The following is a 23,727-nucleotide window of genomic DNA, read 5'->3' on the forward strand; positions in this document are numbered from 1 at the left end:
AGCCCACCAGGCTCCTCCCTCCATGCAATTCTCCAGGCATGAGTACTGGAGTGGGTTGCCATTTCCTTCTCCAGGGGATCTTCCCGACCCAGGGATCGAACCTGGGTCTCCTGCATTCCAGGCAAACACTTTAACCTCTGAGCCACCAGGGAAGTGCGAAATAATACCAAACCCTATCCTTTCCCAGGTCCACTGAGTTCCTAACTCACGGAACTGGACTGCTATCAGTTCTTCCCCTTAATTCTGCCTCATGGTCACAGTGAGACCTCTCTCAGATTTATGTTCTGCCTTTTCGGTTGTCACAGCTGCCTGCTAATATTCTTGGATTCCAGATCTGGTTGCTTAACTGGAGCCCATACACACACTGCTGCTCTGGTTTCCTCATCTCCTGCTGCACCAAGAGCTCAGTCCCCTGACCTCTGATCTCCTTCTTTCTTAGCAGATGAGACAACAAGCTTCTGTCAAGTCAGAATTACCTTGTTCATGGTTTAATTGTAAGTTGAGCATCTCCTTTGTCTCTCCTTCATCAATGGTTTGGTAATAGAAGTTGTCATGAATCACTGAGAAGAGAAAGGAAAGACAAGTAGAGATCTTAGATGGGGACCAGGAGTTGCATCTCACAGTTATGCATCCAGGCACATCCTTGACTTCCACAGTTCAGGGAAACCCTTCCAGCCCTCAGGGAACCCTGGGCTTCAGTGGGTCTCTCAAGGCCTGTGAGGCTTGATGTTGCCCTGTAATCTTACAGCTGTTCCACACTGAACACCCCTCTCAAGGTTTAAAAAAGAATAGACAGTGGAAAGTTGTAAACAGTGGTCAACCCCCTTTCCAAATGATCAGGAAACAATGAAAGCCAATTTAAAATAAATAATGAATGTGGAATGTGCTTTGTAAATTCCATGTGCGACTAAGACTAGGGAAGAAGCAGAAGGATTTCTTCAAGAGAGAGGTAATGTTTCTAAAGAAATAGACCTATGTTACAGAAGACAAGCCCCAACGTCTTTAGAAGGTGAAGATTTTAAAAAGAAGAGAGAAAGGAAGGAAGGAAAGAATGGAGGAAGAGAAGAAGGAAGGAAGGAAAAAAGACTGTGGGCCAGGGAGGAAGATCTGCTTATAGAGACACAACACTGAAGAGAAACTCGTATTTCCCTGCGGTGGGATGGGTGGGGAGAGATCCAGGAAGCAGGGAAAGACACTGTCTGAAAGACACAGACAGGAAGTGACTATTTTATGAACGGCACAAACAGGAAGCAAACATTGCCAAGCTGTACCAGTGACCCAGGAGATGGTAACAAGCACGAGAAACCAGGCCAAGGCACCCCTACATCAAAACTGCATTTCAAGGTGACTCAGCACACATAGTTGGAAAAGCAAGACTCACAAGATATGAGGAAAAAACACTGAAGAAATAGAGAAAGACTCTGACAGAAGATGCTGCTAGAAGGATGGATGGCAGGAGCACACCTCCAGGGGCGGGGGTGGCGGGGGGGCAATACCCACTGAGGGTTCAGGGCAGTAAGAGATGCTTTTTCCATCTCCAGGACACCTTGACTTCATGCCCAGGCCGGCTTTGGAAGAGGACATGGCGGGCAAATGCTGTGTGGGTGAGAGGTTTTAGAAAGGTAAGGAGGCTCCAGAAGCAGGCATTTCAGTGATGGGAGTGGGGGCAGGGAGGGGGGAGTTTCTCTGACCCCTCCTACCAGCATCTTGGCTCCAGGCTGCTGACCCTAAGCTCCTGTGGACAGCTGGGCCTGGAAGGTACCAGCAACAACCTCCTCTGGGGGCAGGTGGGCAGCTGCATTAGGACCAGGAGCTAGGCAGTGGCAAGCCTGGTGGGTAGGACATCTCAGCACAGGAAGCCCCATAAATTAACACACATAAAGTGCATGCTGGGGTCCAGGGGGGAGAATCCTTATGGCATTAGAAGAAGGTCAGAGACTCTGAGACGTGGGCAGTAAAGGTAATCACCTTTCCCTTCCTACCCATGGCCTGGGGACACCATGGTTACAAATATAGTATTGACTTGAAATTTGTGGCTTTTCTTTATTTCTTTTTTGGACTTCAATATAGCACTGTGGAAATGAGATAGCTCTTATTTTACAAGGCATAATTTTCACAAATAAACACATCCCATCCTTTATACTGACTTCTTTTACTTTATCTCTGCTCAAAAATCTTATATTACTTCTTTATTTCTCAAATAATAAATTTCAAATTCCTTAATACAGGATGTCCAATCTATAAAAATCCCCTCCAACTCCCCTTTCCAGAAGGGGCTTCCAAAACCTCCCACCCATGCTCCCTTTTGTAGCCATGTGGTTCTGCAAGCCTACTGTTTCTTTTGCCTGATATAGCTTTCCCATGCTGCCCCTCCCCATTGCATGGGTAGGAACTGGGCTTCTCCTGCAAGTTCTCCACTCTGTTAGGAAGTAAGCTGGCAAGCAACTGCCCCGAATGACAAATTTTTTCCTACAAAGAAAATCTTTTCATCTTTGAGCGTGTCTGCAAGTATTAGGGAAGGCGCCTTCCTTTCCAACAAAAGGGCATAATTCATGCCTCCCTCCAAAGAAGTAGAGACTGAAATCCTATGCTTCTCAGCTTCAAATATAGATCCTGGCTGAGCAATCATTTGCAGCATTACTGGGTTAAGGGTCACCCCTATTACGTGTAAGCTCCATGGAGACACAGATTATGTATGTTTTCTTTCCCATTTTACCTGCCACTAGGTAGTCACTCAGTAAAATAACTTTCAAATACATGAAAAGCGAATGAATGAATCAGTGAATGAAGTAGACTTGAGTCCCCAAAAGTTATTGAAAGCTCTAATTACCGTTTTTGAAGCTATTGCAAATCTGAAGTAAATCAGGATAGGCCTTCAGGTTAACCTTGCTGAACAGGGCTTCCAGAACCGTCTTGTCAAATTTCTTCTCCAGCTCACTGAGAGCTTTGTACATCACACTTTCCACTGGGACCAGATTTCTACAAGCTTCTTGAAAATTCTTGAAAAATATTGAATGGAGAATTATGTAGCTTTGAGTGTATGGGTTATGGGAGACTCAGATCAGAAATAAACAAATTTGTTCCCTGGTGAAGTGTTAGAATGTTATGTATATTTGGATTGGTTCCTGATAGCTCAGTTGGTAAAGAATCTGCCTGCAATGCAGGAGACCCCAGTTCAATTCCTAGGCTGGGAAGATCCCCTGGAGAAGGAAATGGCAACCCACTCCAGTATTCTTGCCAGGAGAATCTCATGGACAGAGGAGCATGGCGGGCTACAGTCCATGCAATTGCAAGAGTTGGACACATCTTAGCAACTACACCACCACCACCATCCACTCCAGTATTCTCGGGCTTCCCTTGTGGTTCAGCTGGTAAAAAATTCGCCTGCAATGCGCGAGACTTGGGTTCAATCTGTGGGTTGGGAAGATCCCCTGGAGAAGGGAATGGCTACCCACTCCAGTATTCTGGCCTGGAGAATTCCATGGACTGTATAGTCCACGGGGTCACAAAGAGGCAGATACCACTGAGCAACTTTCACTTTCACTGCATATATTTGGATGACATCGAAAATATCCTCCATCTTAAGAATAGACTCTTATTTTGTTAACTTGCCTCTCTGACACTGATGTCCATTTAAGAGAGCAATTCTGTAGAATGAAAATAAGTTCAAAGTTGAATGTGGTGTGGGGACTTTAAGAGCCTGGCCAGGATGCAGGAGTGGTCCTTACTGGTATTGAGTGGCCATTTGTTGACCAGACAATAACCACTGCCCTCGCTTCCAGGAAACCTGGCAACCACTCTCCACTCCTACGAACATGGCCAAAGGGCAAAGAAAATTCACAAAGACAAAACGATGACTTGCCCCCAGATTCCCAGGAAGGCCCACAGCGCATTCCCCATCCAGAAATGTCTGAAGAACAACAGACGGTTTGGAGACAGCAGCAAGCACACCGTGTTCCGAACTCTTCCTAACGTGACACAACTTCCCTGTGAGTTCATTCACCTCAGATTCAAGCGTGTAAAAGAAGAGGGCTTTGTGATGGAATGTTGGCCAGCTCACTTATTCGCTTTGCTTCGTTATTGCTGTCACATTGTGTCAGTGGACCTGAGACGCTCCCACCCGTGTCTCATTCCCATTTCGTGTTGCCACGTTTCCATCACCGCGGCCCACTCCATTTACGACAGAAGAAGGAATATTGTCTGTGATGCTGCTTCTCCTGTCCCCTCCCAACTGGCAGGATGGCGAAGGTCCCTGTTCAAAGGAGGCCCTTTAGCCTGTTCATTGCATTTTAAATTTGGCAGAATATAGTGCGGGTCTGGTTATCAAGAGGGAATTCCCCTCACTTACCTCGAACATTGACTCAGAGATGAAGCCCCGATCTCGCAGGCCCATGAGAAAAGGAAATGGCTTTGGTATGGCACTTGCGATCTCCACCTTATTTTCTCTGAAGAGCCTGAATACGAACTCATAGCAGCGCTGCTCCTCTGGGTGCTGCTCCTCCAGGTTCACGTCCCCCGTGATTATCCTGAGAAACAAAGACACGATATGAAAGTTCAGTTCAGTTCAGTTGCTCAGTCGTGTCCGACTCTTTGCGACCCCAAGAACTGCAGCACACCAGGCCTCCCTGTCCATCACCATCTCCCTGAGTCCACCCAAACCCATGTCCATCGAGTTGGTGATGCCATCCAACCATCTCATCCTCTGTCGTCCCCTTCTCCTCCTGCCCTCAATCTTTCCAGCATCAGGGTCTTTTCAAATGAGTCAGCTCTTCACATCAGGTGGCCAAAGTATAGGAGTTTCAGCTTCCAATAAACACCCAGGACAGATCTCCTTTAGGATTGACTGGTTGGATCTCCTTGCAGTCCAAGGGACTCTCAAAAGTCTTCTCCAACACCACAGTTCAAAAGCATCAATTCTTCGACGCTCAGCCTTCTTCACAGTCCAACTCTCACATCCATACATGACCACTGGAAAAACCATAGCTCTGACTAAATGGACTTTTGTTGGCTAAGTAACGTCTCTGCTTTTTAATATGCTGTCTAGGTTGGTCATAACTTTCCTTAGATTTTATTTTCTTTTTTTTATAGCTTCTGAAAGCTTTTACATATGAAATGGTATATTATCATGACTATTCTTTCTTCTACATGAATATTTACTGCATATATTTTTATACAATTTTTTAAGGTTGCATTCTATTTACAGTTATGAAAAATACTATCTATAATTCCCCATGTTGTACAATACATCATTGTAGCCTATGTTATACTCAATAGTTTGTATCTCCCAGTCTTGCACTCTAAATTCCCTCCCCCCCATTTCTCCCCACTGGTAATCACTAGTTTGATTTCTAAATCTATGAATCTGCTTCTTCTTTGTTATATTCATTAGTTGGTCATATTTTTTAGATTCCATATGTAAGTGATATCATCCAGTATTTGTCTTTCTCTGTCTGACTTACTTCACTCAGTATCCATATATGTTGTGGCAACTGGCAAAATGTCATTCATTATTTATTGCTGAGTAGTATTCCATATGGAAAAAGTAATGGCAACGCACTCCAGTATCCTTGCCTGGAGAATCCCATGGACAGAGGAGCCTGGTGGGCTACAGTCCATGGGGTCACAAAGGTCGAGTGACTAAGCACAGCACAGCACACAGTATTCCATATATATATGGATATATATATATATGAAAAGAAAGTTAAAGTATTAATCCTTCAGTCATCTCCGGTTCTTTGCAACTCCCATAGACTGTAGCCCACCAGCCTTCTCTGTCCATGGGATTCTCCAGGCAAGAATACTGGAGTGGGTAGCCATTCCCTTCTCCACAGGATTCTTCCTGACCTAGGGATTGAACCCGAGTTTCCTGCATTTCAGGCAGATAGATTCTTTACCATCTGAGGCTCCAGGGAAGCCATATATATATATATATATATATATATATATATATATATATATATAAAGACAATTGCAACTAATGCCGCTAGAAGAACTAGGGTGTATATATCTTTCAAATTGGTGTTATTGCTTTTTTCAGATATATACCCAAGGGTGAAATTGCTGAGTCATATTGTATTTCTATTTTTAGTTTTTTGAGGAAATTACATATTGTTTTCTACAACGGCTGCACCAATTTACATCAGCAATATAGGAAGGCTCCCTTTTCTCTACATCCCCACCAACATGTGTTATTTGCCTTTTTGATGATAGATATTCAGTGGAGAGTCCACATGGATAAAACTATGCTCTTGTGAAAGGACCAGAATAGATGGACTCTATTTAATTTAGAGAATAATCAAGGGTGCAATAGAACATACTGGGCTTAAGGAAGACCTGCACCTAGAAAGAGTTCACCCTGTGCTACTTAAAACTACCGTAAAGAGACTTTCACCCAAACTCTCTTTGGAAAATATTGAAATTTAAAATGATAAAGCTTCATAGGAATTTATAATGATATTGTGATGGTTAATTTTATGTGTCAAAATGGAGGGTTTGGGAGGATAAGACTACTATTTTATATTAAATTTGTGAAATTTGAGTAAGCAGTTTGCCCTACATAATGTGAGCTGGGCCTCATCCAATCAGTTGAAGGCCTGAACAAAACAAAAAGAGCAACCTCCTTGACTAAGAAGGAATTCTCCAGCTGACTACTTTCAGATACTCTGCAGGGTCTCTGGGCTGCTGGCCCATAAGACTTCGGACTTGCTGGCCTCCATTATTGTGTGAGACGATTCCTTATTAATAGATCTCTCTCTCTACACACACACACACACACACTACAGCCTATTGATTCTGTTTCTCTGAAGAATTCTGACAAATACACATCATCAAAAAAAAGTTACAAAGAAATAAAAAATTGGCTGAGATAATACTACACAATCTACCGCTGAACTGAAAGTCTTCTTAGTTAATAACGAATAGAAGGAATCTCTGGAAGGTATAAAAGAAATAGGCCACTCCCATCTGTAACTGCAGAGGCAGGAATGGCATTCCACATCATAAAATTAGGTCGAAGACTCTTCTCTGATAAAGTTTCAACTAAATATTGAGAATATGTCTTTTTCTTTGGTCTGATATAGAGGTGTGTGTGAATATTCAAAACTAGGACAGGGTTGTTCTGTATCTTAACCTGTCTGTGGAAGTGTTATATGCACGAAGAACTATAAGAGCTCTGGATTTCAGATATAACCACATCTCTGAGAAGTAATTTTAGGACTCAAAAAGCTTTGTAATTCTGATTCTTGGTTGATAAATTGTTTCCCTTGCTGATAATTTCTTAATCCACTTCTTGGTGTTGCTAAAAGGTATATAGACTCATAGGATTATTTTTTATCCCACTGTAAGAGGGTCATTGGAACTTCCCATTCTCCAAATACACATCATGATAGACAAAAAATCTATTTCTTCATTGAATTCCTTAAAAAATGAAAAAGACTTCTGGTTAAAGATAGTTAGTTGAAAACAAGTGTTTTTCTCCTCTCTCGCTAGAGAGTCCTATAAAACATTAGTAAAGGAATTAAAGTCATAATCACCAAGAGAAAAGGATTAGATGGGATACTTTAACCAAAGTCTGAAAAAGTGATCACTATTACTGGTGGTGGATGCTCCCAGGGGTCAGAGAGGGGCCCAGTGTGCCCTAGAGGCCCCTGGGGAGGTAGAGCAGGCAGGGAAGAAGACACAAGGATGAAAAGAGAGGGACTGTTTGAAAGGAGAAAATATAAATCAATGTGCTCCCTTAGTCCTCCCTGACCCAACATAGAACTTCTCCATCTAGGCAGGAGACTAGAGGTTTCTTCTTAAGAAAACTGTAAATGACTCAGGAAAAAAAACTTCCTCGCCTTTCGGCATTGGGGATTCACCCAGAAAAGCCACAAGTTTTCAAGCCCATCTCATTAAATGGAGTCCCAAGCTAGCTTATCAGTGCCTTGCCCTTAAGAATGAGCAAACAATTACAGACCACAGCCATTTATGGAAACCAACAGCATGAAAGGACAGAACCAAGATGATCAGAGAGCAAAAATTACTCCAGCATAAACAGAAATGTTATAGGAAACAGAGTTTCTTAAAAAAAACCAACAACAAAAATTTTCATACACATAGGAAACGATATTATGTCCAGGATGCCAAGAAGAAAAGACCAGAAAATAAGATAATGGGCCTGGAAATTTTAAAAGATTACTGAACTAAAAAAAAAAAAGTTTAACTAAAATGATCATAAAATAAAGACAACAGAATTTTTCCAGAACATAGCTGGAAAAGAATTGTAAAGGAGAAAGGGAAAGCAAATTTGAAACATCTGACTGTCTAAAACAGTTATGCAAGTGTGTTCAGTTCAGTTCAGTTCAGTCACTCAGTCGTGTCTGACTCTGCAACCCCATGAATCGCAGCATGCCAGGCCTCCCTGTCCATCACCAACTCCAGGAGTTCACCAGACTCACGTCCATCGAGTCAGTGTTGCCATCCAGCCATCTCACCCTCTGTCGTCCCCTTCTCCTCCAGCCCCTAATTCCTCCCAGCATCAGAGTCTTTTCCAATGAGTCAACTCTTCGCATGCAAGTGTATAGATTCAGAATTAAAAGGAAATGAGTAAACACATATGCCCTGTTCAGTCATTCGTGTGTGAAATGTGAAAGGAAAATAGCTGTACCGAGGCTCAGAAAACACATCACTCGCGTGCTTTCTTTGTTGGCCACACAGTTTTCAATGCTCAATATTCTTTGTGTGTGTGCTCAGTTGCTCAGTGTGTCCAGCTTTTTGTGACCCCATGGACAGTAGTAGCCAGGCTCCTCTGTCCATGGGATTCTACGCAAAATACTGGAGTGTGTTGCCACGCCCTCCTCCGGGGGATCCTCCCAACCCAGGGATCGAACCCAGGTGTCCCCGGTCTCCTGCATTGCAGGCGGATTCTGTACTGTCAGAGCCACCAGGGAAGCCCTCCAAGTTCCTTCCTTCTGGGCAAAGGTAGGGTTGCACCTTCTTGTCTTCTTGTGCTGATGGGTGTCACTTTGGGAGAGGAATTCGGAGCCAGCATGTGTGAGCCGTGCTCACCGTACCTCAGCTTGCTGTGGTGGCTGTCACTTTGGATGCTGGCTCTTCACCAGTCAGAGACAGTCCTGGATGAGGAGTCCCTGAAGCAGCCAGGGACCCGTGAGATTTTTAGAACTGTCTGTTCCAAAGGAACGCGCCGTGGTGCTTAGTGGCTCGGTCATGTCCGAGGCTTTGTAACCCTTTGGACTGTAGCCCACCAGGCTTCTTGATCCATGGGATTTTTTTTCAGGCAAGAGAATGCTAGAATGGGTCAGCATTTCCTCTTCTACAGGATCTTCCTAACCCAGGGATCGAACCTGCATCTCCTGTGGCTCTTGTGTTGCAAGCGGATTCTTTACCCGTTAAGCCGTTGGGGAAGCTCATTACAATACGATAATCTACTCCAATCTTACTGACACACGGTCTGGGACAAATTATTTGCTGATGTCTATAATAAGGGAATCAGGAAATCAATACCCACAAGTTCTGTTATACAAGAAGTGGAAGGCATTACTAAAACCAGCTAAAATACTAATGTCTAAAAACTGTAAATTTCATTTGAAAACAAAAAGTACATCTCAAAATTGTTTTACAACAGTAATTCTCAAAGTGTGGTCTGGGGACCCTGGGGATTTTGTGGAAAACCCTTTCAGGTGTCATCAAAGCCAAAACTATTTTCATATAAGATGTTATTTACCCTTTTTTTCTCCCGTCCTCTTACAAATGTATAGTAACTTTTTCCAGAGAATACATTGCCGGTGGTATCACAAGAGATTGAATGAAGAAGCAGATAGGAGAATCAAGCTGTACTCTACAGAATCAGCTATTAGATTTGCAAAAATGTGAACATCGCTAATCTCACTAATTTAGTTTATTTTAGAAGACATAGTTATTTTTCATAAAATATGTCATTTATGTTACCAAGTAATGAGTTCCTCACCATCATTATTATTATTAAATTAATGAATAAATATTTTTAATTGTCCAAAGTTCTACTTTCTCATATAGTAAATATTAATAGCTATAATCTACATGAGCAAAAGCTAACTCTTTGGAATTCCTAATAATGTTTCACAAAAAAAATTTCAGAAGACCTATTCTAGAAAGAGAGGATATACACTACATATGGTAATAAATACAGTAAACTTATACTAAACTTAAAGTAAACTTAATCTAAAACTTCAGGGTATAGTAAAAATTTTAACAAACCAAATCTGGGCAAGTTAAAAAACTGAGTTAAATTATTTATTTCAAAGACAATAAACTCAAACGGGCTGGCTTCACATTTGATGTGTTGAATTAGAGAAACATATACTTGAGAATTAATTAGAAATCATAAGGGTAACAAATAAAATGAAAACGAGACTATAAATCTTACAAAAGATAAAAGTAAAGAAAACATACTGTTTTTCTTAAGTGGAGAAAAATGGAGAGGCATTAGATATTAAAAGTTCTCTAAAAATTTGTAAGCAAGAAGTTATGTGTCATTTTATGTAGATTAAATTTTCATCTATCAAAGATACAATTTAGCTGTGATACGACTACCAAAGCTACAACAAAAACTAAATGACATTAAAAATGTTAAAAGTAAAAAAACGGACAAATGACATTAAAGAATTGTAAACAAGACAGAGAGCAAAATTCACAATATCTGTATTTTAATAACATTTAAGACTACTAATAGACAAATCTTTCAAGGTTGTTAAAAAATTTTACTTTCAATTTTTAACTCCACAGTGTATTTAAAAAGATATATGGGATATACGTTTTTTAAATTGCAAAATATATGTATTAATAACTTGGTCATAAACACAAGAACATACCAAGTATTGGGCCCTGAATTGATCTAAATAAATAATAACAAGGAGAAATTAAATAGGTTACATGTTCTGGCTATAAGATAATACTACAATAGAACCATAATTTTAATATAAAAGTTTTAAGAAAAAAAATCTAACTTGTAGTGGTTTTAAAAGTTCAACTTTTGGTTTCAGTTCTAACAATGCAAAGACCTAAGAAGTCATCAATGACATCCTTACAAAAAGAAAAAAGCTAAACAACCTGAAAAATCAATGAATTTCATGTACATACAGGAAAACTGAGGTGATAAGGCAAACTGTCACCCCCAAAACTGATTGATAGACAAATCCAGAGAATCACAGATGAGACCAGCTATCTGGTAGAAGCCACTTAGAGTCATAGACCTCAGAAACACTTGAATGGTAAGTTTAAATGGAGGCTGAACGTGGATTTACAGGAAAATGAGAAACTCCTGGGGACAGGGGAAGAGCAATTACCTCAAAATCCAGCTCATTCTAGGCTTCTATCTCATTTAATGGAGTGAGGAAAGGGAAAATATCTAAGAAGTCATTTTAAAAATTACAGTCTAGGAACACAGTTCCTCTACAAGATTGAAATTTAATCATAAGACTAAAGAATGCTTTCTCTGTACCTTACCTCTTCATCAAGAGGGCTCCAGTATAATAGTAAGTGAGGATCATAGCTGAAAGAGCTGCAAGGCTCTATTTAATAAATTCTTAGGGAAATACAAAGAAAATAGGAGAAACAAACTGTGTTGATGTATAACACCAAACATGAAGCAATATTGCTTAATTCAGAGTAGATATGGTTAGTTGGAAATATATATTGCAAACTGTAGAGAAACCAATAAAATGTTCTAAAAGAAGTATAATTGATGGACTAAGAGAGAAGAGAAAATAAAATCACAAAATGTTCAATTAAACAAACAGGCAGAAAAAGAAAGGGGAAAAATGGAAGCAAATAAGCACAATGAATAAAAAACAGTTAAAAAGATTGTAGATTTTAATCCAACCACAGGAATAATCACTTTAAATATGAATGGTCTAAATATACGGATAAAAGACAGAGATTGACAGAGTGAAAAAATAATACCCAACTATATATTGTCTTTGAGAAAGGAATCTTAAATATGAAACACAGATGGGTTAAAAGTGAAGGGATGAAGAAATGCCATGCCAGCATTAATCACAGGAAAGTTGTAGTAGCTATATTAATTTCAGAGAAAACCTCAGTTCAGTTCAGTTCAGTTGCTCAGTCGTGTCCGACTCTTTGCGACCCCATGAATCGCAGCACGCCAGGCCTCCCTATCCATCACCAACTCCCAGAGTTCACTCAGACTCACGTCTATCGAGTCCGTGATGCCATCCAGCCATCTCATCCTCGGTCGTCCCCTTCTCCTCCTGCCCCCAATCCCTCCCAGCACCAGAGTCTTTCCCAGTGAGTCAACTCTTCGCATGAGGTGGCCAAAGTACTGGAGTTTCAGCTTTAGCATCATTCCTTCCAAAGAAATCCGAGGGCTGATCTCCTTCAGAATGGACTGGTTAGATCTCCTTGCAGTCCAAGGGACTCTCAAGAGCCTTCTCCAACACCACAGTTCAAAAGCATCAATTCTTCAGCGCTCAGCCTTCTTCACAGTCCAACTCTCACATCCATACATGAGCACAGGAAAAACCATAGCCTTGACTAGACAGACCTTAGTTGGCAAAGTAATGTCTCTGCTTTTGAATATACTATCTAGATTGGTCATAATTTTCTTCCAAGGAGTAAGCGTCTTTTAATTTCATGGCTGCAGTCACCATCTGCAGTGATTTTGGAGCCCCCCAAAAATAAAGTCTGACACTGTTTCCACTGTTTCCCCATCTATTTCCCATGAAGTGATGGGACCAGATGCCATGATCTTTGTTTTCTGAATGTTGAGCTTTAAGCCAACTTTTTCACTCTCCTCTTTCACTTTCATCAAGAGGCTTTTTAGTTCCTCTTCACTTTCTGCCATAAGGGTGGTGTCATTTGCATATCTGAGGTTATTGATATTTCTCCCTGCAATCTTGATTCCAGCTTGTTTTTCTTCCAACCTAGCGTTTCTCATGATATACTCTGCATATAAGTTAAATAAGCAGGGTGACAATATACAGCCTTGACGTACTCCTTCAGAGTAAGGAAAATTTCAGAGACAAAGAGAAGTATTGTATAAAGAGTAAATCTCTCCAAGAAGATTTAGTAATCCTTAATGTATATGCAAGTAATCTATGTAGCATCAAAATACGAGATAAAATTTGATAGAACTACAAGAAGAAATAGACAAATCCACTCCTGCTGTTGGAGAATTCAATACCCCTCTTTTAGTAATTGATAGAACAAAGAGGCAGAAAGTAAGTAAAAATATAGTTGACCTGAACAGCACCGCCAATCTGATTTACTTGCCACTTAAAGACTATTTATTCTACAGTGACAAAATATACACACCACTTATGCTCACATGAAATATTTACTAAAATGTACCACATTCTGCGCTGTAAAACTTATCTTAACAAATTAAAAGGAAAATGAATCAAAAAATATATATATACTCAGACAACAATAAAAGAAATAACAGAAATATACCTGTGTATTTTGAAAATTCCAGAATACTTAAAGACAAAATAGCCTATTTCTAGAATCAAAGAAGTCTCAAGAGAAATTTAAAATTATTTAGAACAAAATTAAAATGAAAACACACTTTCACAAAAGTTACAGAATGCAGCACAAAAGTGCTTAGGGAGACATGTGGTGTTAAAATGCATATTAGAAGAAAGATCTAAATCAATAATATAAGCTTCCATCTGAAGAAACTAGAGAAAAAGGAGAAATTTAAGCCTACAGCAAGCAAAAGAAATCATAAAAATCAGGTAATAATAAATAACACTGAAACAGGAAAGCAGAAATAAACCAATGAAATCAGAAGCTAAATTTTTAAGTCAATACAATTGATAAACTTCTATCTAGACTAATAAAGAAAATGATGGCAGAAATTAGCAATATCAAAAACAAAACAGGGCTCATCACTATTAATCCTATGAACATTAAAAGGATAATAAAGAAATAATACTACAGATTACGCTATCCCTACAAATTGGATAAAATGGGCAAACCTTGAAACAAACTGCCAAAACTCACACAAAGAGATAGCTCATCTGAATAGGTCTGTATCTATTAAAGGAACTGAATCAATAACTAACAGCCTTCCAAAAAAGAAAGCACCAAGCCCAGTGGTATCATTAGTGAATTCTACCAAACCACTTCAACTATAACCTCTTCCAGAAAATAGAAGTAGATGTACCCCCCTCCTAGCTCATTCCATGAGATCAGCATTACCCCACCCTCACCTCTCAGAGCTTTTCTTTTCCTGCCTGGAAGCCAAAGGCTAGTTGGACTTCAAGCTCCACTGGCTCTTTCTCCCGTCTCTCAGGAGCAAGTGGGAGCAGGGATGCAGTCAGCCTCCAGGAGAAAGGGTGCTGGGCACTAAGGACCTGGCAGGCTGCACCACTGGGGCCCAGCTACTGCCAGAAATATCCTCAGCTTGGCAGCCCAGGTTAGAGGAGTTATCATACACTTTTACACTGCTGAAATTGTTTACCATGAAAAATAGATTGATGGTTGACAGTAAGTCTGCTCTTTTTCAAAGACAATTTCCCTCTTTCTCTAGCCGGATGTGTAAAACATCCCAGAATAGAAAAGACAGCTGCTCCCTCCCTGCCTGTTTGCATTCATTCATGTTGAGCCCCGTCTACTTTCTGTTCCTCCTGGCGAGTTCCTGAGTTGACTCTCAGACTCGAGGCTCTGGCAAAACTGGTACCCCTCACTACCCAGAAACTGCACAACATTTTTAACAACGGTTGGGCGATCGATTTGGATGTTAGTATTTCTAAAAAGATGCTTCCTGGCTAGAATTGTCTTTGGAGGTAGGGATGGAGAAGGCATTGGGGGAAATGAGAGGGCTCAGAGGGCTCACCCAGCCTTGCTGCAAGCCTCCGAGGGACCAGGGAATTCCAACAGGGCCCACCCAGCTTTGTGGCAGTCACAGGAAAATAAGAAGGGGGTGTCAGTCACGGTGTCCTTCAGTTTCCCCCAAGGCTAACCCACCGCCATTTTTGAAATTGCCTTCACTCATTGACTGATGGATCTGTCGTCTCATTCTGTTTGTACCTGCAGGCTGAGACTGGGTAACAGAAATAACAGGCCTGGACACCAGGACATGCTCTCTCCTTACGAGGGATGCAGGCCACAGGAGGCCAGGACTAACCTGCGGTTAGAGGTGCTGCCTGCACTTGCCATCTTCTTCTTAGACCATGGAGCCAGCCCCAGATCACTCTTGCTTAGATTTTCGCTGCCTCTGTCCTTTCCCGGAGCTGTGATGAGAAAGTTTGCCCATTTATCAGCCCCCTCGGGTGTGGCACCTAAAGGGTAAAAGAAAAGTGAAACAGCTGAACTGGGTGCCTTCAACACGCTGGTCTTTCCTCCTTCTGAAGAATCTAAGCTACTCCATTTTGTAAGGTTCCAGGAAAAGAGCCTTTGGAAATCCCCTGACCTCACCCCACCACCTGCGAACCAATCAGCAACCTCGGCCAGCTCGGGGAAATTAAAACCAGTCAGAACCCAACACCTAACCCTTCCACAGAAGGAAACCAACCTGGAAACTCCCGTTTTTCAAATTTTTCGCGCGAGAATACCCTATATAAGCAATGAAACCCAGAGTTCGGGGCTCCTCCCTATAGCTGCTGCGTCGGTATTGGTGGGAGCCCCAGCTCGAGCTTGGTAATAAAAACTCTCTTGCTTTTGCATCAGATATTGGCTTCCTGGTGGTCATTGGGAGATTTCGAGACTTGGGAGTAACACTCCCAGTCTCAGCCCCCAGGGAGGAGGAACAGAGCACCCCTCGCTCCTGCAAAGAAGAGAGGGAAGGAAAACTCCTTGAACTCAAACAGATCAGACGTGTTTTGAGGTGAAGTGGCACAGTGCTGACCAGGAGGAAGAAACCACATTTGCTCCTGCCCCCTGCCAAGGTGGCTGTGAGAAGAAAAAAAAGGAAAGCCAGACATTTCAGATTTTCTCATAGGCCCATGGGCTGACCCGGCACAGTAGTAAGCCTGGATTGGATGAATCAGACCCAGTATTCAGATCCAGTATTCATTCAGACCCAGGACTGGAGAGAACTGAAATGCTGGAGAAAATATTCTTCAAATTTCTGGAAAGCAGCCAGAGGCCAGAAAGACCTCTCCCAACTCCTGCAACCAGAAGGAAGAGCTAAGTTTGGGCAGAGAAGCCTGATGTGCAATCCTAAGTTTTCTTGAATCTATGGGCACTTTTTAAATGCAGCCAGGAGTGCTTAGGAAAAAAATTGAGCTTCAACTAGTCTCTGAAATCTCAAAGTGACAGGCTTTTCATTGGATGGGAGCAGGGTTTAGAACTGAGACTCTCTACATCTTAAAGGACAAGGCGATGATGCTAGCAACAAGCGTGTTCCATGTATGTTTGTACATCATTTTTTCGTTTATACCCTGCTCTCATTTTGTAAAGGATTTGAAGCAACTTTGGAAAAGTTTGGTCGAGCTAGTGGTAAAGAACCCACCTGCCAATGCAGGAGACATAAGAGAAACTGGCTCCATCTCTGGGTCTGGAAGATCCCCTGGAGGAGGGCATGGCAACCTACTCCAGTATTCTTGCCTGGAGAATCTCACAGACAGAGGAGCCCAACAGGGTCTCAAAGAGTCAGACAGGATTGAAGCGACTTAACAGGCTCAGGAAAAGCACATCATATCAGCGTCAAGTTGAAAGATAAAGGAACAGGGGCAAAACACAGATAAATAAATAAAACCAGAGGAATAGAAATCCAGGCAGAACAATGAGTCAAAGATAGAGGTGAATGAGAGTCAAGGTGTCTATAGAATCCAGGGTCTTGGTGAGAGTCAAGTAGGTGAGAACGGGGAACCTCCAAGTAGTATGTTTGCCAAGTATGTCTCACTGAATTCCAGTGCTTCTGGCTCACTATAGAGGTGCTCGAAAATCTGCATAAATATGTTTTCCAAGTATAGGGGGCAGAAGATGTCTACCTCTCTACCCTCGACTGTTCTCTTTCCCCCAAAGAAGTGAACACGAATCTGGCTGGGCCAGATTCCAGGTACCAGGACGTGATGAGCCCAGTGGGCAGGGTCTGGGTGCCTACCAGGTGCTGACGTACATGAGACTGTCCACCTCTCTCTCTCCCTCACTTTGTTGGCAAAGAGGCTAGTAAACTCTGCCTCTGTCGGGCATTGCTGTCCTTGGTTTTTTAACTCCATTGGGCACAGTGGCCCCAACAAAGTCGGACACGGACTAGGCCAGCTGGCATAAATATGCCGCCTTTTTTGCTTATAAGCACAAGGTCTTTGGTGTTCCTCAGCTAATGGTGGTAAGATTAGGGCTTAGAGGGTATTTCTGCCAAATTTACAAGAAAACTTTACTTGGCAATATTTTGCATTAGCCAGATAATGATAGGAACGTTAGCTTCTGGTTTCCCACTGTCAATTTTCCTCTGTGTTCACTAGAGAATCAGTGTCTCTAGGATAAGATCAGGGATGTCTGGTGCAAGCCCACCGATGACCATCAGATGGCCCCTGGCTCGTAATGGAGGGGTAGCATTGTCTCCTTTTTCTTCCATATGACCTGGGGGATGAGGAGATTCTGACCTGCCTCCTTGCTCTTTTCTCCCACCCAGACTTAGTAGGTGATAATCTCTGAAGGCAAGTTAACACTTTGTTTCTACTTGAAAAAATGTCTCTCCATTTTGTTAAGTGTGCTAAGATCTGACACTTGGAATAGACGTGTGAATTGCAGAGTTCTGATCACAATCCAATGTTATTAGTTAATTTGCTGTTAACTTACCAACGTCTACTCATCTTTGAACACTATTGGTTTATTTATTTATTTATTTATTTATTTTTATTTATGTCTAATTAGGTCAGATAACCCATCTCAGATTGATGACAGTTCTGTGAAGATCTGTGGCCCACAATTCACTGTCTGCTACCAGCTTTTTGGGTGTCTCAGCGGTAAAGAATCCGACTGTCAAGCAGGAGACATGGGTTTGATCCCTGGATCAGGAGGATCCCCTGGAGTAAGAAAAGGGAACCCAATCCAATAGTCTTGCCTGGGAAACCCCATGGACAGAGGAACCTGGTGGACTACAGTCTATGGGTTCAAAAAAGAGTCAGACATGACTTGGCAACTCAAAAGCAACAACCAACTTTTTAATTAGTTGGGATGTGGGGGTACAATTAACCAAAACTGACTCAGACTAACTCAGGCAGAAAATCAATTTCTTAGAAGTATATTGGGTAGCTCAAAGAATTTATAAGAAGGCTGGAGGACTGGAATAAGAAAATAGGCAGTTTAGGCAGTAAGATCCCCAGCCCAGGTCATGTATGTGGCCACTGATTTGACAGATATATTCTTTCCATTCAGATTAAAAAGGGGGATCAGAAACTTTTTATTCTCACAGGACAGATAAGATTATTCATTCACAGCTTTTCTTGGAGTTATATTAACTCACCTGTCCTTTGTCATAACACAGTCAAAACAGATCTGGATCACCTGGGCCTCTCAAAGAACATCACACAGATGGATTATCCTGGTGACACGGTGGTGATCAGATGGGATGGGGCGGGGCCACACACCTAAAGAGGAAAAAAATTACTGGCCCTTCAACAACAAGGATGAATCTCAAAAGCATTGTGATTCGAAAGAAGCCAGACATCCAAAAGTGCATCCTGGGTGTTTCCATTTATGTAAAACTTTAATACAAGCAGAGCAAATCTATAGTCATAGAAAAAGTAGATCAGCGATTGCCTGATGCTGGGGTCGGAGAGGAGGGAACTTTCTGGGGTGATAGAATTGGTCTGTATCTTAACTGTTGTTGTAACTGTATTTGTAAACACTCATCATATGCACACTAACAATGGATGTATTTTACACTTCAATAAAATTGAGCTCTTGCCCATGTAGGATAACCTTGGTTTCAAGGATTCTTAGACCCTAGAACTGTGTTTTCCATTTGTTTTGTTTTCTTTTTTCTGAGGGATAGGACAGCATGTGTGTCCTGGTAGGGGAACCCATGGACTGAATACATTTGAGCATCAGTAATTTCAGTTCAGTTCAGTTGCTCAGTTGTGTCTGACTCTTTGCGACCCCATGAGCCGCAGCACGCCAGGCCTCCCTGTCCATCACCAACTCCCCAAGTTTACTCAAACTCATGTCCATTGAGTCAGTGATGCCATCCAACCATCTCATCCTCTGTTGTCCCCTTCTCCTCCCACCTTCAATTTTTCCCAGCATTAAGGTCTTTTCAAATGAGTCAGCTCTTCACATCAGGTGGCCAAAGTACTGGAGTTTCAGCTTCAACATCACTGCTTCCAATGAACACCCAGGACTGATTTCCTTTAGGATGGACTGGTTGGATCTCCTTGCAGTCCAAGGGACACTCAAGAGTCTTCTCCAACACCACAGTTCAAAAGCATCAATTCTTTGGTGCTCAGCTTTCTTTATAGTCCAACTCTCACATCCATCCATGACTACTGGAAAAAACATAGCCTTGACTAGATGGACCTTTGTTGGCAAAGTGATGTCTCTGCTTTTTAATATGCTATCTACGTTGGTCATAACTTTTCTCCCAAGGAGTAAGCAGTGATTTAAAGAAAGTTAAAGAGATTCTCACATTAAAGGATTTCTCATAGATCCTATACAACATTGCATATTAGAAATCTTTTTTTCTCCAGATCACTTTATTATTTTTTTAAATATAAATTTATTTATTTTAACTGGAGGTTAATTACTTTGTAATATTGTATTGGTTTTGCCATACATCTTTAATGGGCTGTACAGAGGGGGTATTCCCTGCCTCCCTGGAGGCATCTCCTGGCCCCAACTCTGCCCTAGATCTGGGTTACACACGCTCCCAGCTCCCACCTGCCAGCCTATTCAAAGACACTTTCCTGCCTGGAGGCCTGCCTGCCACAGCATGATTTCAGTTTGTGTTCGGGTTTCCTTTGATTTCAGTTTTCTTAGGTAGTAATTTTATCCTGACAAAGTACAGGCATTTCTGAGTCACCTCACCGCTGCTTTGTTTTTTTCCCCTTAAATTTGATAATCTCTAGTAAATTTATTTAGTTGTGTTGCCATCACCATCACCACAATTCAGTTTAGGTACATTTTCATTACTCCAAAAAGTATAGAAGGAAGAGGAGTCCTGGGGAAATACAGAAGTGGGGAGGGAGGCAAACAGAGGGCAGATTCCTAGTTCCTGGGGACCCAGGGGCTGACCCCAAGGCCTCCTCCCCTCTGTACCCGCCTCCCAGGATGGTACCAATAAGCAGTGATCCTCGCAATCCCCCTCCCCAGCCCCCACATGCCCTGGGAATCTCACCAGGTAGAGGGAGGCTGCAGACCACGAGGCAGCTCTGCTGAACGGCCCAAGTACTTTCACTTTCCTTTCTTGGAAGCCAGGCCCTCCTCGTGTGTAGCAAAGCAGAGACTTCCTGTTTTGCCCACTGGTATCTCTCTGCCCTTTTCTCAGTCTCCCAGGAGCCACCCCAGAACAGCCCCTGGATCTGGAAGGGGACACGAACACCTAGTCATCTCAGCATCCAGGTGAGTTTTTGTCTAGGCTGCTGTATTCACTTTGGGTGATTGGCTTTTACCGTTCGTGTCCTGGCAGCAGCTGCAGCTGCTGCATAAAACTAAGTAATTTCAACTGTGACTCTCTTTCTTTGTAAAATAGTATTTTCCAAAGAGTCAGAGAGGGGACTGTGGGATTTAAGAGGAGACAGTTTAAGAGAAGACAAATGACGAGGGGAAGCAAATGCAGCTCAGTCCTTTTTTCCCTAAATTCTAGTTTGTTTTTGTGGTTGGAACTCAAGTCCATGAAGGGTGATCCTGCACTCTGACCCCAACGGGCAGCTCATTCATTAGTCACTGTACCAGTGACTAGAAGTGTTATGCCCAAGGTCCCAATCCCCAGAACTGAGAGAACAAGACATCCACAGCAATGCAAATGCAAAAAAGGGAATTTATTTCTAGCTCAAGCCAGGACCCAAGTTTCATCCAATGCAATGGAGTGGAACAAGGGCCCCGAGCCCTGAATTACAGGAGTATTTATAGGGTTAAAACAAAGACAGGGAGTTGACAGGGGCGGATTGGTCGCAAGGGTTCTTTAGCATTTGCTAATTGGCTAAATTTTTAGGAGCGCGGGCTTTCTCAGGGGGGTTTTCGTCCCTGTCCTGATAAGCTTGAACCAGGCTACAAGGAGTATACTGATTGGTCGAGTCCTGGTGCCTGCAGAGGATGATCTCAGCTCCTCCTTGGCAATAACTCAGCCCCTCTGTAAAGGAGACTTAGGCCTACCTTGGCCCCCTGAAGCCTGTCATGGCGCCTGTTTGGTCCTAACTTTCTGTAGCTGGAAAGCAAGTGGGAAAGAGAAACTCAAGAGAGGATATTTCATTTCTGCTCTAGTGTATCCACTTTTCAATACTTTTTCTTGAAGCACATTCATGATTATTTTCTTGAAATAAATTCCCAGAAATGGAATTTAGGGCTCAAGAGTGTACATATTTTAGGGTATTTGGTACTGGTTATTAAATTAATCTCCAGAATGTTGGGACCTGTTTGTATCTGGACCAGGAGTGTCTATGATTATTGCTATTATTTGTATCTTGACCAACTTGACAGGCAAAAGTTACCAAGTTGTCTTTGCTTACACTGCTCTGATTACTATAGAGTTACCATGTTTTTTATATATTTGTTGTGCATTTGACTCAATTGTCTGTGTATGTCTTTTGTTTTGTTTTTCCCTTCCTGCATGTTTGTCTTTGCTCATTCATTTTTAAGACCCTTTTATATAATACGCACCTGAATACTCCTCTGTGAGATGTCTGCCATATCTTGCACTAGTGAGAAATGGGATTTTGGTCAGATGAGTTCTGCCTGGCCACCAAATACTTTAGGCTAGTTATTTAACCTCTCTGTGCCTCAAGTGCTTCCTTGGCAATCACAACAGATGAAGAGTGAGGAATATGATGGATGTTCTGTTCTGAATGATGTGGTATGATTAGTCATTCAGGACCCCTTCCTCGTCTCAGCAAGTGGTCGTTCTGGCGCTTTCTGGCTCTGTGCTGATCTTTGCAATATCCTTCCCCTATGCAGATGGTGAACAGTTAGTTCCTTTCTCATTGGTTCTCTATCTTCTAGGATTTCTTCACAATTATCTTGATAGCATCTTCTCTTGTTTTCTAGTACTGTTGTGATGATTGTTTTTTGCAACATATTTTTTTTCGGTTAAACTTAACATATTTGGGAATGAGGAGAAAGAGACAGGGGCGCTCAATCTGCCACTAGGATTAAATACCTAGAAAATCATTATGCGTGCCTGCTCAGCCATGTCCAATTCTGCAACCCCATGGACTACAACCACCAGGCTCCTCTGTCCATGGAATTTCCCAGGCAAGAATACTGGAGTGGGTTGCCATTTCCTACTCCAGGGGATCTTCCTGACCCAGGGATTGAGCTCGAGTCTCCGGTGTCTCCTTAATTACAGTTCAATTTTCTCTTCGATACAGAGTTGGAAAAACAGATCTGTGTTTATTTTGTTTTTTAAAAAATCTCTAGGTGATTGAATTTTTTGTTACTGCTTCCCTTTTCTCAAGAATTTTTCAAGAATGTCAAAGGTGCATTTTCTTCCTATTGTAACTTACTGATATTTTTGCATGGCCTATAGATGGTCAACTACTGTCCCACGGCCATGTCTGTTCTGAGATGTGAAATGGACACAGGAAGCACTCGGTACATAGTGGCTCTGTTTATTACCAGCTGGCCCTTCGGGATTCCTGTGTCACACTGTGGGTCACTTTGCCCTCTGTGTTGCTGAGGGTTGTCACTGCTTCCTATGCCCATGAGTCTTTTCAGCAGAGGTGGCTTTGCGGACCACTAAGGGATGTCTTTGGGGACCAGAATGCCTGTCTCCAGATGCCTGTGCAACACAGAGAGTGGCTCCCCTAACTCTGCAAAATCTTTGCTTCTCCTTTCTTCTTGTGCCCCTTTTGTAGGAAAGCCACCATGACCAGGGCCTTGGAAGAGGCTCTTCTTCAGCACTTCATACATCAGAAGCTGGAGATCGCTTATGCCATCAACAAGCCATTTCCCTTCTTCGAAGGCCTCCGAGACAACTCCTTCATCACGGAGAGACTGTACAGGGTGAGTCACTTGGCGCTTTGCCATGGCAACCCACCCCCACCAAGAATGCCCGACTGTTGAGGTCTCAAACCACAACACTCCAGAGCTTCTAGAATTTGAAAGTTCCAGACTAAAATGGTCATTACCAGGGAAAGAAGGTGTCCAAGGGAGGTGACTTCAAACTAGATGGCTTAAAACAAAGAAATATGTTCTCTCACAGTTCTGAGGTCCAGAAGTCCAAAGAGTGCCCCACCCACTACTCTTATCAAGGCCTTATATGCTTTTACCAGACCTACTTCCACAACATATACCTTAAATTAACAAGATTTGAACTAACAGTGGAAAGGTCTTACCAGACCCACTCCCACAACATACAGCCTTAAGATAACAAGATAAGGTGTTGGCAGAGCTGGTTCCTTCTCAAGACTCTGAGGAACAATCCGTTCCCTGAATTCCTCTGTCTTCTACTGCCGGCACTCCGAGGTGAACCCGGCTTATGGAAACTTCACTTCACACATTCTTTCCATCCCTACACTGCCTTCTCTTCTGTGCCTCCCCCTTCTTCTTCTCTTACAAGGACACTTTGTCACTGTGATTTAGGGCCCACCATAATCCAGGATGGTCTCATTTTAAGATTCTTAACTT

General features: G+C 42.2%; 2 protein-coding genes and 1 non-coding gene across 17 annotated transcripts in view; 1 reads left to right on the forward strand and 2 right to left on the reverse strand.

Annotated features, from left to right (window-relative positions):
• SP140 (SP140 nuclear body protein) overlaps positions 1–20,388 on the reverse strand; it is a 79,238-nt gene extending 58,850 nt beyond the window's left edge. For 6 of the 8 annotated variants that reach the window (XM_018058490.1, XM_013973216.2, XM_013973217.2 and 3 more), the window contains exons 1-6: positions 20,282–20,388; positions 18,413–18,536; positions 15,128–15,281; positions 4,349–4,526; positions 2,831–2,999; positions 477–560 (exon numbers count right to left, since the gene is read on the reverse strand). In XM_018058490.1, the coding sequence (XP_017913979.1) occupies positions 477–560; positions 2,831–2,999; positions 4,349–4,526; positions 15,128–15,159 (463 nt within the window). In that variant the 5' untranslated portion in view covers positions 15,160–15,281; positions 18,413–18,536; positions 20,282–20,388. The remainder of the gene's footprint in view (positions 1–476; positions 561–2,830; positions 3,000–4,348; positions 4,527–15,127; positions 15,282–18,412; positions 18,537–20,281) is intronic. The other 2 variants (XM_013973213.2, XM_013973219.2) reach the window with 2 other exon arrangements.
• On the reverse strand, positions 81–152 carry TRNAS-GGA. The gene has a single exon. It is a non-coding gene; the product is annotated as a tRNA-Ser (tRNA).
• SP110 (SP110 nuclear body protein) overlaps positions 20,392–23,727 on the forward strand; it is a 52,468-nt gene continuing 49,132 nt past the window's right edge. For all 8 annotated transcript variants that reach the window (XM_013973220.2, XM_013973239.2, XM_005676662.3 and 5 more), the window contains exons 1-2: positions 20,392–20,505; positions 22,956–23,103. In XM_013973220.2, coding sequence (XP_013828674.1) covers positions 22,966–23,103 — 138 coding nt within the window. In that variant the 5' untranslated portion in view covers positions 20,392–20,505; positions 22,956–22,965. The remainder of the gene's footprint in view (positions 20,506–22,955; positions 23,104–23,727) is intronic.

Source organism: Capra hircus, chromosome 2, assembly GCF_001704415.2.
Source record: "Capra hircus breed San Clemente chromosome 2, ASM170441v1, whole genome shotgun sequence".
Taxonomy (NCBI): Eukaryota; Metazoa; Chordata; class Mammalia; order Artiodactyla; family Bovidae; genus Capra; species Capra hircus.